Source organism: Leuciscus leuciscus (assembly GCF_965113295.1).
Source record: "Leuciscus leuciscus genome assembly, chromosome: 12".
Classification (NCBI taxonomy): domain Eukaryota; kingdom Metazoa; phylum Chordata; class Actinopteri; order Cypriniformes; family Leuciscidae; genus Leuciscus; species Leuciscus leuciscus.
Window position 1 is genome coordinate 3,040,008 of NC_138736.1, and position 13,796 is coordinate 3,053,803.

Here is a 13,796-nt window from a genome sequence, read left to right on the forward strand (position 1 = left end):
GATCTGTGTTTACTAAGGCAATAAGCCACAAAGAGCATATTACCAGGGGTGGTGGTGGCGCAATGGATAAGACACATGCCTTTGGTGTGAGAGACCCGGGTTCGAATCCACTGTGAGACACCAATGTGTCCCTGAGCAAGACACTTAACCCCTAGTTGCTCCAGAGGCGTGCGACCTCTGACATATATAGCAATTGTAAGTCGCTTCGGATATAAGCGTCAGCTAAATGAATAAATGTAAATGTAAATATTAAAGCGGTGGTTGATTATGATTTGACTTTTCTAGCTTTAGTTAGTGTGTAATGTTGCTGTTTGATCATAAACAACATCTGCAAAGTTACAATGCTCAAAGTTCAAAGCAAAGGGAGATATTTGCTTTTAAAGAAATCACTTTTTAAGGACTACAACAAACGGCTGGTAGAGACTACACCACATTCCTCCCGGGTTAGTGACATCACAAACCCTAACATTTACATACACCCCGCCCCCAGAACAGGATTTATAGATTATCAAGACAGAATATGCTAATCAATGACTAGAACATCAGCGACATAAATTCATCAACTAACCATTCAGAAATGTCCTTTCACTGAGTTCACAAGTCTGATTCAAATGATCCGATTCTTCAGTCAATGATTCACTGAGTTCACAAGTCTGATTCAAATGATCCGATTCTTCAGTCAATGATTCACTGAGTTCACAAGTCTGATTCAAATGATCCGATTCATCAGTCAATGATTCACTGAGTTCACAAGTCTGATTCAAATGATCCGCTTCTTCAGTCAATGATTCACTGAGTTCACAAGTCTGATTCAAATGATCCGATTCATCAGTCAATGATTCACTGAGTTCACAAGTCTGACTCGAAATGAGCCAAAACGGTCAGATATATACGTTCTCATTTGCCCTTTGCCCTCTTTTTACATTTACGTTTTTTATTTTTGCTGTTATCTAATGCTCTCTAAAGTTAATCGGTAACTTTAATAATCTATATATAATCTTCAACAAATCTCAAAATGAATATCCATTTTTTTAAACTTTACATTATAACATTGTGATGCTTAAATTCAATTGTAGCATTTTACTTTTTTTTTTTCTTTCTTGTTTTAGATTTACTTTATTTACACAAATTAGTATAGATTTTTAATGTCAGCCATTTGTTAGTTATTGGCCATAACTTGACATTAATCTTAGCTTATCATAAAGGAAGTAGCAGCAATATGATAAAAGACACCAATGTTTGATTAATACGAGAATATTCCTCTGTTCAAAAAAAGTTTGGAGGTCAGTAAAAAAAAAAAATAAAAAAAAATAATAATAATAAAAAAAAAAAATATATATATATATATATATATATATATATATATATATATATATATTTAGTTGTAAAAGTATTTTTTGTTAAAAATACAGTACATTTTTTTGACATATTACAATTTAAAACAATTTCTTATGATCAAAGCTGAATTTTCAGGATCATTACTCCAGTCTTCAGTGTCACATGATCCTTCAGAAATCATTCTAATATGATGATTTTATGCCCAAGAAACATTTACAATAATTATCAGTGTTGAAAACCACTTTTGCAAACCAGCTATAGCGAGTCCCTAAAGACTGATCTGCTTTTCTCTGGAGTCATGGAGAGATTTCTAGTGTTGTTTCACATGGACTTGTTCACATCAGTCATGTGTGTGTGTGTACATGTTCATGCATGATGAAGAGCTGCTCCTCGCGGGATCTCACTTCCACACATCCGGAGCGTTTCTCCACAAGATTAATGGAACGTTCTGGCGAGGCTAATTTGTTGTTAATTGGGTTTACCGAATCAGATAAACCACTTCTGAAGACATTTGTTGGTCCTATGGGCTGCTGTCCTGCTATAAAATATGAATCTCATTCTACGGATACAGTGGGATCTGTTTTGCATATCACATGATACATGCAAATGTTTTTTTATGTATGCGGAAGTGGATGAATTATTAATGAGGAATCCATGCTATCAGCTTTTTTTAATTCTGTGTTACTCTGTTGATGGTTAAGATGTGCTTTGATCATGTGACGCTCCCGTAAGATTTTGATCTTTATGGTGTTGCCGAGATACTGGAAGAGTTTTACATTTCTGATAATTTATTCGTGAATTCGAGCATATTGAGTTTTCAATAACAATGTACTTTGAGCGAATAAACAATATTAAATGAGCTTTGAATAAGCAATATTATTACCATAGAAATGCAATTTAATAATTTGCTGAAATTATTCATTTTCCCGATCAGTATTTTTGTATTGTTTTCAGGTGAAATGTTATTCAAAACAAAATACATTTTTTTAGCAACATTGTATAAGATCTGACTTTTATCGGCCTCATTTTTCCAAACCACATTTTGTGAGATTTGTGCTTAAAACAAGGAGAAAATAGAAATAAATTCATCATGTTTTAAGGATATTTAGATACACTACCGTAAGATTGGAATCACACTAATAAATTACATATGTATATTTTTTTTTAAATGACAGGGTTCTTCTACAGGGTTCTTTGATATATATAAATATTGTATGTTTATACAGTGTGTGTATATATATATATATATATATATTAATAGAAAATTAAGCAATTAAAATATATATCAAAATAAAAAGGAATTGTTTTTGATGAAGTGTATTGTTAATAAAATAAATGTAACTGTAAAAATGTAATTCTAAAACATAACATTTTTAGAATTCAAAATAAAAAATGTCAGTGTGGCTATGATTTTTTTTTTCTGTTATTTTATTTATACATTTTTATTTATTTTTTGGTAATGTCATTACACATCAATCATTTAGGGTGTTTGTAGCCTTGCTAAAACAAATCAGGCAATAATATAAAGGTAATTTTATGGATGACCTGTGAACGTAAGTTTCTCCATAGTGTGTTACCCATAAAACAAATCTGTGTGTGTTCACTAAATAACATGCACTTCATTCTTCACCTGGTTGTTCCTCTGCAGTTCTCATCTGGAGAAGAGCCTGCAGATGCTGATGGACCGTGTGGACGACATGAGTCAGGACATCATCAAGTACAACAACCACTGCAGGAGTCTGAGCAAACAGCAGCAGCAGAAACACCAGGTGACTTCCCATGATGCCTCAAATCAGAGACGAGTGTGCTAGTGCTTCAAAGCGGTGGGATTTTACGTTTTATCTTGTTTTTATTAATCTTTTGAATTATCTTTTGTTTTTATATTTTTAGTTTTACTTAATATTGCTATTATATTTGGGTATTTATTTCTGTTTTAGTTCGTTTTTATTTATGTCCAATTAATAATTTTAGTGATTCAACTTAAAACTTATTTCAGTTTGTTGCCATGGCAACATTTCTAATTTCTAATGAAAAATAAGTCATTTTCTCTTTATATGTTCTAGGGGAGAAATGTCTTAAATGATTGCATAATACTTTCATGTTTAACAGGTTTTTTTTTTTTTTTCTAGTGATGAAATGTGTTAGCAGACAGTTTAATTCATAAAATTAAATGATTAATTAAAACTAAATCCATAAAACAATCCCATGATCGGAGCCCCAAAGTTCTATGAAGTGCCTGGACGTGATGTTCCTGGATGTAGAACAACATCCTTTTTGATTCTGGAGAAACATTGCAATCAACCAATCAGATTTGAGGGATAGATTTACAGTTTGATGTCAATTTTAGGCTCTACATTCACATATCATTTCCCTCTAATTTTAGGTATATCTTATAGGTTAGTGATATAGGGTTAGGACTATGTGGCCACACTTTATTTTAAGGTGTCATTGTGTAATTATACATTTAAGTACTGAGTAATATTAAGCAACTACATGTACTTACTATAGGGTTAGGGTTTGTTTGAGGGTTAGTTGCATGTAATTATGCATCATTTACTGGTATTACTATGGTAAGTACATGTAACATGTGTAACAAGGACACTGTAAAATAAAGTGTTTCCAAATGTCCTGCTTAAAAAATACACACAAGTATCAGAAAATGATCTCATGCGACACGAGTCGTATATTCCAAGTGTTCTGGGTGGACACGATAGGGTTTGCTGAAAAACAAACTGGAATTAAATGTATTATTTAATGAAAATCCTCACATTCATGAGACTCTTAGTGTCGCAGTTCACTCCGACTCGCCCAGAAAAACACACAATCTGCGAGAAATCAAGATCGATGAAAACGTGACATGAAACACAACGTCTAGAACGTGTCCGTGCTCTTTCTGCACTGAGTTGAATATCTCTGGACTGGAACTCTGGTTGTCAGAATCACAGATTATTGAACTCAATAACGTCTTGTTACGACGAACACAACAGAGATATTCACAACAGAGAAGAAGGTTCATGGATTGTATTTTGTTTCTGGTCGAGTCGGAGTGAACTGCGACACTAACTGAGTCTCATGAACGCGCGGTCGAGCACAGAAGACCTCGGACAAGCTCAGGATTTATGTTATTTAACACATTCATTCCGGTTCGTTTTGTTTAACCAAACCCTATCGTATACACCCAGAACACTTGAAATATGCGACTCGTGTCACATGGGATCATTATGTAATACTTTTGCTTTTAAAGCTTGATGTTGGTCGCTATTCACTGCCATTATATCGATATTTGTGTAAAAATTCTCCTTTTGTGGTCCAAAAAAATGGCGTACGGCATTAGAACAACACCAGGGTGAGTAAATGAGGACTTAAATAGTTTTATTTTTAATAACCAATAATATCTACGGAAGCGTATTGCATTCACTTGAGAAAAAAAAATCTACTCTGTTTTTCTGAATTAACGAGTTAATTATCTCAGAATTACTAGATAATTTTTCATAAAAATTTTTTTTATTCTGTTTTTCTGAATTAACGAGTTAATTATCTCAGAATTACGAGATAATTTTTCATGAATAAAAAGTTTTTGCTCTGTTTTTCTGAATTAATGACTTAATTATCTCAGAATTATGAGATAATTTTTCATATTTTTTAATTTTTTATTCTGTTTTTCTGAATTAACGAGTTAATTATCTCAGAATTACGAGATAATTTTTCATGAATAAAAGTTTTTACTCTGTTTTTCTGAATTATTGAGTTAATTATCTCAGAATTCTGAGATAATTAAGTCATTAATTCAGAAAAACAGAGCAATTTTTTTTAAATGAAAAATTATCTCATAATTCTGAGATAATTAAGTCATTAATTCAGAAAAACAGAGCAAATATTTTTATTTAAAGAAAAAATTATCTCATAATTTTGAGATAAGTAAGTCATTAATTCAGAAAAACAGAGCAAAAACTTTTTATTCATGAAAAATTATCTCGTAATTCTGAGATAATTAACTCGTTAATTCAGAAAAACAGAGCAAAACCTTTTTTTTCATGAAAAATTATCTCGTAATTCTGAGATAATTAACTCATTAATTCAGAAAAACAGAGTAGATTTTTTTTTCCTCAAGTGAATGCAATACGCTTCCGTAAATATCCCTGTAAGTAATGGGATTTTCACTAAGAAACAGGCTAAAGAAAGGGAACGGAGACACGTGACGCTGACACACACACACACACACACACTTTTAAATGCTTTGATGTTCTGCTTGGATGAGAGCTATCATAAGTATGTAAACGCTAGTTACTTTAATGGTAGCCTTGCTAGCGTGACGTCTGCTGCTGGGAAAACAGGTTGTCACCACAAAGATCACAATAAGGGGCTTACGCTGAACGAGCGGCTGATGAGGCTTGATGTTTCACTCTTGATGTTATACTCTGAAAGATATAATTATATCACAGTCGTAATTGATGAAACTGTGCTACTTGAAACCCAGGAATTATCTCTGAGGCTATAATCAAAGCTTTGTTACGAAAACACAGGGTTGCACTTTGGAGGCTCGTTGGCAGTTTTAGCAATTAAAGATTTTACTCTTAAATCAGTGTTTATTTGTTAATGCACAGTATAGACAATATAATGGGTGTTTCTAACTGTTAAGAAATATTTGGATCATATTTCACCCCAAAAGACAAGAATAGGAAATTATATATATATATATATATATATATATATTTTTTTTTTTTTTTTTTTTTATTGTGATATTAAACGCATTTCCCCTCCATTCACCCCAATGAATGAATACAAATGAATAAATAAATACAAAATAAATTCATTTTTATACAAATTTAATAAATAGTTCAATATTTAAAATCTTACATTTTTAATCTGCTCATTTGGTGCTGCAGTAACTTTTCTTCTTCTTAATATTATCTGTGTTGAAGACAGTTTTGCTGCCTTATATTCATGTTAAAACTGATTTTTTTTTCAGTGCTCTTTGAATAGAAAGTTCAAAACAACAGCATTTATTTGAAATAGAAACTTTTGTAACATCATAAATGTCTTTACTGTCACTTTTGATCAATTTAACGCATCCTTGCTGAATAAAAGTATTGATAAAAAAAAAAAAAAAAATCTGTCTGACCCAAAACTTGTATTTAAGTTGTAACTTTGTTAAGTACATAAATTAAGCTGATTTGAATTAACAAAATAAACAATTGAATATTTTAATGGTCCTAAAAATATAGTTTCCATATTCTCTACACAAAGTGAAATGATTTCTAATATATTTAAAGTAGGGATGCACAATATATCGGCATCAGCCCGATAAGAAAATTTGGTCGATATATTAAAGCCGATAAATAATGTATTATTTCCTTCAGCTGAGACACTTCAGATGTGCACTGTTCAACATGATTGAAATATGATTGGAAAAAAGGAAAATACAGTAAAGTGCAACATGCAATATATAAACTTCATAAAGTGATAATGAGAACATTATAATTGTGTGTTTGGGACGTGGCTTTTAATGATGAGACTTTTGTTTTTGCAACCAGGCTCTCAAAAATTATACAAATATTTGGATTTCGATTTATCGGCCAATATATCGGTTATCGGCTTTCAAATTTAAAGAATTATCGGTTATCGTATCGGACACAGTTTTTAATATTGGTGCATCCCTAATTTAAATATAATCTTTAGACTTTTAGTGTGAAGTATGAGGTTCAGAGTTTTTGTTCATTTTCCAAAACAAGGGCTGCAAATGGTCCTGTCTAAGCGAGAGTGTCTGGGTTTTGAGCATCGTTCAGAAGCGGCCCGACTGACTCTATAAAGTAGAGATTTATTGAGTGGCGGTGCATCAAGGTCTGTACGGGACGAGAGAGACGAGACGGTAATGGCCTTGCTCTGATGCCCTGAACTTCATGATTGATGGAAGTCCACGCGACCTCTCAAACTCCTCTGATACCGCAGTGACACAGCGATTCTCTCTTTATTTACTCGTTTCTTTAATCGGATCTAATTCCCACTGCTCAGCTGCTTTTAAATCTGTCATGGCCCTCTTTAAAGAGCTCCTCGGATGCAAAATTCACTTTTATGTGGTGTTTGCATATAAGTGTGTCTTTGCAGTGTGTGGACACAACCACAATACAATGAAAAAAATCCATTCACTCATTTTTTTAATCCTCAAAAAGTCTAAACACTCTCAGTAATCAAGCCGTTTGGATTTTCTGAGCACTATGATGTCATATTGCTCATGCTCCGCCCACGACCACTGACAGACTGTCCCGTATTAGCATATTCCCCCGTATTAGCATATTCCCGCCCTCAGCCATTTGTATACTTCCCTCATTATCATTTGAAGAGACATGCACCTCATTATCATTTAAAGAGACATGCACCTAATTATGATTTAAAGAGACATGCACCGAAACGGGTCGCTGTGAACAGAGCTGTTTTTGAGGAGGTAAAAAGCGTGTTGTTTTACACAACCGTTGAGGAATTTTAACCGAAGTATCTTACAAACTTTATATGAAGACCCTAAAGAATCACACTAACTTGTGGGAAATAGGCATCCGATGACCCCTTTAAAGGTTCCCCCTCAGGTTAAAGTTGAGAATAACGGTTTGCTCTTCTTCATCCCTCAGTACGTTCAGAGACGCCAGCAAGAGAACACACAGAGACAGAGTCGAGGAGAACCTTCTCTTCCAGAGGAAGATCTGAGCAAGATGTTCAAGCCTCCTCAGCCTCCTCCACGCATGGACACACTGCTCATCGCCAGTATGTGATCCTTCCTACAAACACACACATATAAATATATATATATAAAAAAAAAAAATCGTATATATGTGACCCTGGATCACGTCACCAGTCTCAAGTCGCACTGGTTTATTTGAGGCAATAGCCAACAATACATTGTATGGGTCAAAATTATCGATTTTTCTTTTATGCCAAAAATCATTAGGATATTAAGTAAAGATCATGTTCCATGAAGATATTTTGTAAATTTCCTACCGTAAATATATCAAACATGTATTTCTGTGAGTGAATGCAGTACAATCGCCAACATAAATAACAACTTTAAAGGAGATTTTCTCAATGTTTTGATTTTTTTGCATCCTCAGATTCCAGATTTTCAATAGTTGTATCTCGACCAAATATTGTCCTATCCTAACAAACCATACATCAATGGAAAGCTTATTTATTCAGCTTTCATATCATGTATAAATCTCAATTTCCAAAAATTGACCCATGTGACTGGTTTTGTGGTCCAGGGTCACATTTTATAATATACACTGCCTGGCAAAAAATTACACATCATGGCCATATTCCAAAATGAGTGCATCGTGACCAAAAATGTATGCACCTCTTGATGGAAATAGATGTTGTGATGTTATTTCAGTGTGGTACTTTTTACCGCCATTATACAAATGATGAGCTCTGATACAGTAGACATGTTACTGGCCTCTGTTACTTCTAATCCACTTGCATCAAATGCAAAACACATTTGCATTGGACGGTTATTCAGCGCTGTGATGAACATCTCAGTGCCGCTGTATCTGAGTTGTGTTGACAGAGTTTTCGCGATTCGGATTAGAGGGAAAAACTTCAGAATAACGTCTCTGAGTTCATTCATAATGTTCAACACAAGAGTTCACTGAGTTCAACACAAGTCATCTGTGTACATCCCAGAACATGCGCACTTTGGACAGGGTGGTAATAATGTGCTTCATCGTGATTAAAGTCGGCGTACGTTTACTGCAGTTAAGGCTAGTACGATCATGAGTGTAGTTTGATAGAAGTATTGCGCTAACATGAGAGAGTTTAAGCGCAATATTGCCAAACTCCCATTATAATCGCATTATGAGAATACGCACTCATTGATTTACATTACAAGCACTCAGAATTTCATTTTACTCTATAAATATCAGCATTTGCACTAAATTGCATATTTTTGCTCAGTTTGACTTCTGGGTAAAATAGAGGTGTTTTATTTCTCCTTGAGTTTGAGCTCTCACTATATCATATGAGCTATAAAAGCCTGAGATATTATATTAAATATGATACTTGACAAAAAACACTTTTTTTCTGAAGGTTCAATAAACTGTACCTTAATAAAAAATAATATATATTTATATTCCTTACTATTATTTGCTATGTCAGGCTTCACGGGGTTAAGTTGATGGATATAATGTTCATAAAGTGGATGATTTGCCAAATTATGTGAGACGTCCCAACACAGCGTTAACTTCTCCACATCTCAACTCATTTGGATCTGAGAAGATTTGGACTCATCCCTTTTCTCTCTCCTGTGGAGTTGAGATGGAAGGAGGTGTGATTTATGAGGGACATTACAGAGGCCTTGCCAGAGATTGATTTAAAGCAATTGTTTGTAAGTTGTTATGGAGGGAGTATATTATAGATCAGAGAGTGATGTGTGTGTTGGACTTTATGTAGATGTTATGTAACTCTAGAGCTCTGCTGTTTCCCATTCTCAGTGTTCAGCCTTTGAAAAGGATTATGTGGGAAGTCTTATGAGAATGTTTTTTGGGATGTTTTATGCAACATGCCAATTTTGCACATGAGTTAAATACACAACTTTGAGTTAACGGCACTAATCACAAATACCAGTTCAAATAAGAGCATTTTAAAAGTGATGCATGCCATTTTATTTTAATTTATTTATTATTATCTGTATTATAATATGTACACTAATAATATTAAATCATAATATGGATAGTATTAAATATTTAAATGTTAAAATTATTAAATATAATATTGTATATACAATATTGTAATACTGAATATATATACTGAACATAATGTAATGTATTTAAAAAAAAAAAAATTATTCACTGATTGTATAGTATATACAGATGTATTATCTGTGTAATAATATGTACAGTGATAATAGTGTTAAATATAATTTGAAATATATATTTAAATTAAATATAACATAAAATGTATAGTTAACAAAAATAATATACCAATACATTGATATATATGTGAAATTGAATGAATTAATACTGTAATTTAACTTGAAAAACATATTTAACTTTATTTGAATTTATTATCATTGTATTATATGGGTAACACTTTACAATAAGGTTAATTTGTTAATGTATTAACTAACATGAACTAACAATGAGCAATACATTTGTTACAGTATTTATTAATCTTTGTTAATGTTAGTTAATAAAAATCCAGCTGTTCATGTTAGTTCACAGTGCATTAACTAATGTTAACAAAAACAATATTTGATTTTAATAATGTACTGTATTAGTAAATGTTGAAATACCATTAACTCAGATTAATAAATGCTGTAGAAATATTGTTCATTCTTAATTCATGTTATCTAATGAAACCTTATTGTAAAGTGTCACTGAAAATAATAAGACTTGTAAACATTTATCATGAAGATCAGAAGAGATGATGGCATCATGTAAGAGTATTTGTTTGCGTGAGCTGTGGATGAAATGAGGAGAGCGTCTCGTCTCTCTCCATCTCTGAAGGTCTTTAAACTCCTCAGCCAATCACAGTCGAGTTCAGTCGCATATCATTAACTGAGTCTCTTCACTTTCTCTTTCTTCTTCAACTCCCTCAAGATTTATTCCTCCTCTCTTTTCTTCTCACTCAGGTCAGATCAACACGTACTGCCAGACCATTAAAGAGTTCACGTCTCAGAACCTGGGGAAGCTGTTCATGGCTGAAGCTCTTCAAGGGCCGAGCTCTTAGACGCATCCCTTCCCTTTACAGTACTTTTCCTCATTTTAATATATTCAATTGCTTTAATGTTTTTATTTCCACATTACCAGACCAAAACCCAAGTATAAGCTTAATAGGTCAGGTTATTTTATTTAAGCATGTACAGTGAAAGAGCATGATATGTGTCTCAGCACGGACCAAACTGTGAACCCATGTATCTGTCAATAATGTGTGAAAAGAAATTTGGTAATAAATTGGATCGTGTCCAGTTTGCGTGTTGAAGTTCTCATTGTGTGCCTCTCGATCCAGTGTTGAATTTATCTATATTACAAAATATCTATAAAGATATGCTTGTATGAATAAATATCTTATAAATACATTTTCTTATCTTTATTTTTTTTATATTATATAAAAAAAGTTATGAAAAAACTGTTTATATATACACACACATCCATACATGCAATACATATTTTTAAAATAATATAAATATTTATAATATAAAAATTATATATATATATATATATAATATATATATATATTTTTTTTACTTTCTTTTTTCTCTTTTTAAAAAATAAATCATAAACATATTTTCTGCGAGGGGTATTTAAACTGTATTTTATGCTATTTCTGCTAAATTTTCAGGGCCTTTAAAAACTCTCAAATTCAGTTTTATCAAATTTAAGGCCATAAAAAGTTTTACTGTAAATACTCTAAGAAAAGTCGGTAACACTTTACAGTTTCATTAGTTATCTACCTTAGTTAACATAAATTAAGAATGAACAATACTTCTACAGCATTTATTAATCTTAGTTAATGTTAATTTCAACATTTACTAATACAGTACATTATTAAAAATAAAATATTGTATTTGTTAACATTAGTTAATGCGCTGTGAACTAACATGAACAAACAATGAACGGCTGGATTTTTATTAACTATCATTAACAAAGATTAATAAATACTGTAACAAATGTTTTGTTCATTGTTAGTTCATGTTAGTTAATACATTAACTAATGTTAACAAATGAAACATTATTAACGAAAAGTCTTAATTATAATTTCCAGAGCAAATCTGGGGACGGAAAACAGGAATAATGTGATAATTAAACTTCATAAGGCGATGATTCAGTGGAATAAATGTGAGCGATGCGTGTTTCAAACTCAAACACAACACTGTTGCTCCTTCGAAAGACTCGTTTAAAGGCTAACATGTGAGTTTGATATATTTTTTCAAAACCTGTAAAGTTTAAATCATGTTTTTTACAGTCATTTGTGATTCAGCATGTTACCCTTGCCCTTCTCATACATACGATATATATATATATATATATATACTGTATATATATATATATATATATATATTTTTTGTAATACTGTTTTTATTGCATTTTCTTGAACGACAGTGTACATCACATCTGTAACAACACATATAATGTACAAAACAAAACAAAACAAACACCGGGGCTCATATTACATATGTGTAAGGCTCGTGCTCGATCGGCCCAAAGCCGGTGTCCGAACAGCGCGGAAGGTCTTGACGTGTTACTGTCCTTTTCTCGAGGCAAAGTATTTTTTTATTAAATGCAATACATTTGAATATGTATTTTCTCGTTATTTCATCTGACTCCATAAATGAAAAGGTTTTAATGATATCTGTGCATCATTAAGGAGACCATTTGTCTAGGGACCACCTTCCTTTGTGTGTCAGTTATCCCTAAACTCTCAAAAATTACCTTTTGTTTTACTTATTTGGGAATGAGACATTTGTACCAGTCGCACTGAGACATTTCAAATGATACTAAATATGTATAATACTCGATGTTAATCATTCACATTAAACCATACATTCTTGGGTGAGTTTTTGTTGATCTTCGCATGGGGGAGAAGGAGAGGGGGGATGAGGGAAAGAGATGTAGATTAGGATGATTCTGAGGTGAGACTTTCGTCTCAATAGTGCACGAGGGTGAGTTCAAATGTTAATTTCCAGAGAGGTCCTTTGTCCTCTTCAATCAGACTGTACGGCATCTCCTAATTTCTCAATTCTTACACATGAAAACTGCAATAGCACAAACCAACACTGGATAATACAGTATGTACTTTGGAAGTCAGAATACATACGATATTTATTCTATGTCTGCGTCTCAAGGTCTTAAAAGCCTTAAATTAGATTTTCTAAACCCTGCAGATACTCTGACTTTATGAACAGGAACAAGTTTGAAGTCTTATTTCCAGACGGTGACAGATTTTTCTTTTCTTTAAAATTATTCGGTCAGAAATCACACTCTAATTACGCTAAATGGGAAAGGAGCAATTTTCGGGATCAAATCAGTAAGGCCTTTTGTACGGGCCATTGTGTTCTCTTAGCCGAATATGGATGGGAACGGTTATAATTACAGTACAGTGTTATAACCCTGTCAGTTTACACCAGGAGTCTGGATCTGGACATTAATTTCAACTCATTTCAACCCACTGTTCCCAGTTGTAGAGCGACGCTGGGGGTTTGCGAGACGTTTTCCGCCCACAAGCTAAATCGCTAGTCATTAGCCTTCACAGAATGTATTTTTACATTTATTTCCACTTCACTTCAGGTGATTAAAGCAGATAAACCATGACAATAAAACTCTTGAACTCCAGCCGCTCTGATGGATGAGGTTTCAGTCGTAATTGCAGCGATGAGCTTTTGACATCGCATGACGTGCCCAGCCTTTCAAAGAGCGGCGTGTTCCAGCGTGCCATTAAATCCCAGATGCATGAAGACATCAAGCAAAACGCAAAAA

At 33.0% G+C, this 13,796-nt stretch overlaps 1 protein-coding gene across 2 annotated transcripts in view; it reads left to right on the forward strand.

The window, feature by feature from the left end:
- Window positions 1–11,398, forward strand: part of eif3hb (eukaryotic translation initiation factor 3, subunit H, b) — a 77,628-nt gene extending 66,230 nt beyond the window's left edge. For both annotated transcript variants that reach the window (XM_082185961.1, XM_082185962.1), the window contains exons 6-8: window positions 2,987–3,107; window positions 7,962–8,094; window positions 10,952–11,398. In XM_082185961.1, coding sequence (XP_082042087.1) covers window positions 2,987–3,107; window positions 7,962–8,094; window positions 10,952–11,049 — 352 coding nt within the window. In that variant the 3' untranslated portion in view covers window positions 11,050–11,398. The remainder of the gene's footprint in view (window positions 1–2,986; window positions 3,108–7,961; window positions 8,095–10,951) is intronic.
- Window positions 11,399–13,796: the final 2,398 nt, after the last annotated feature.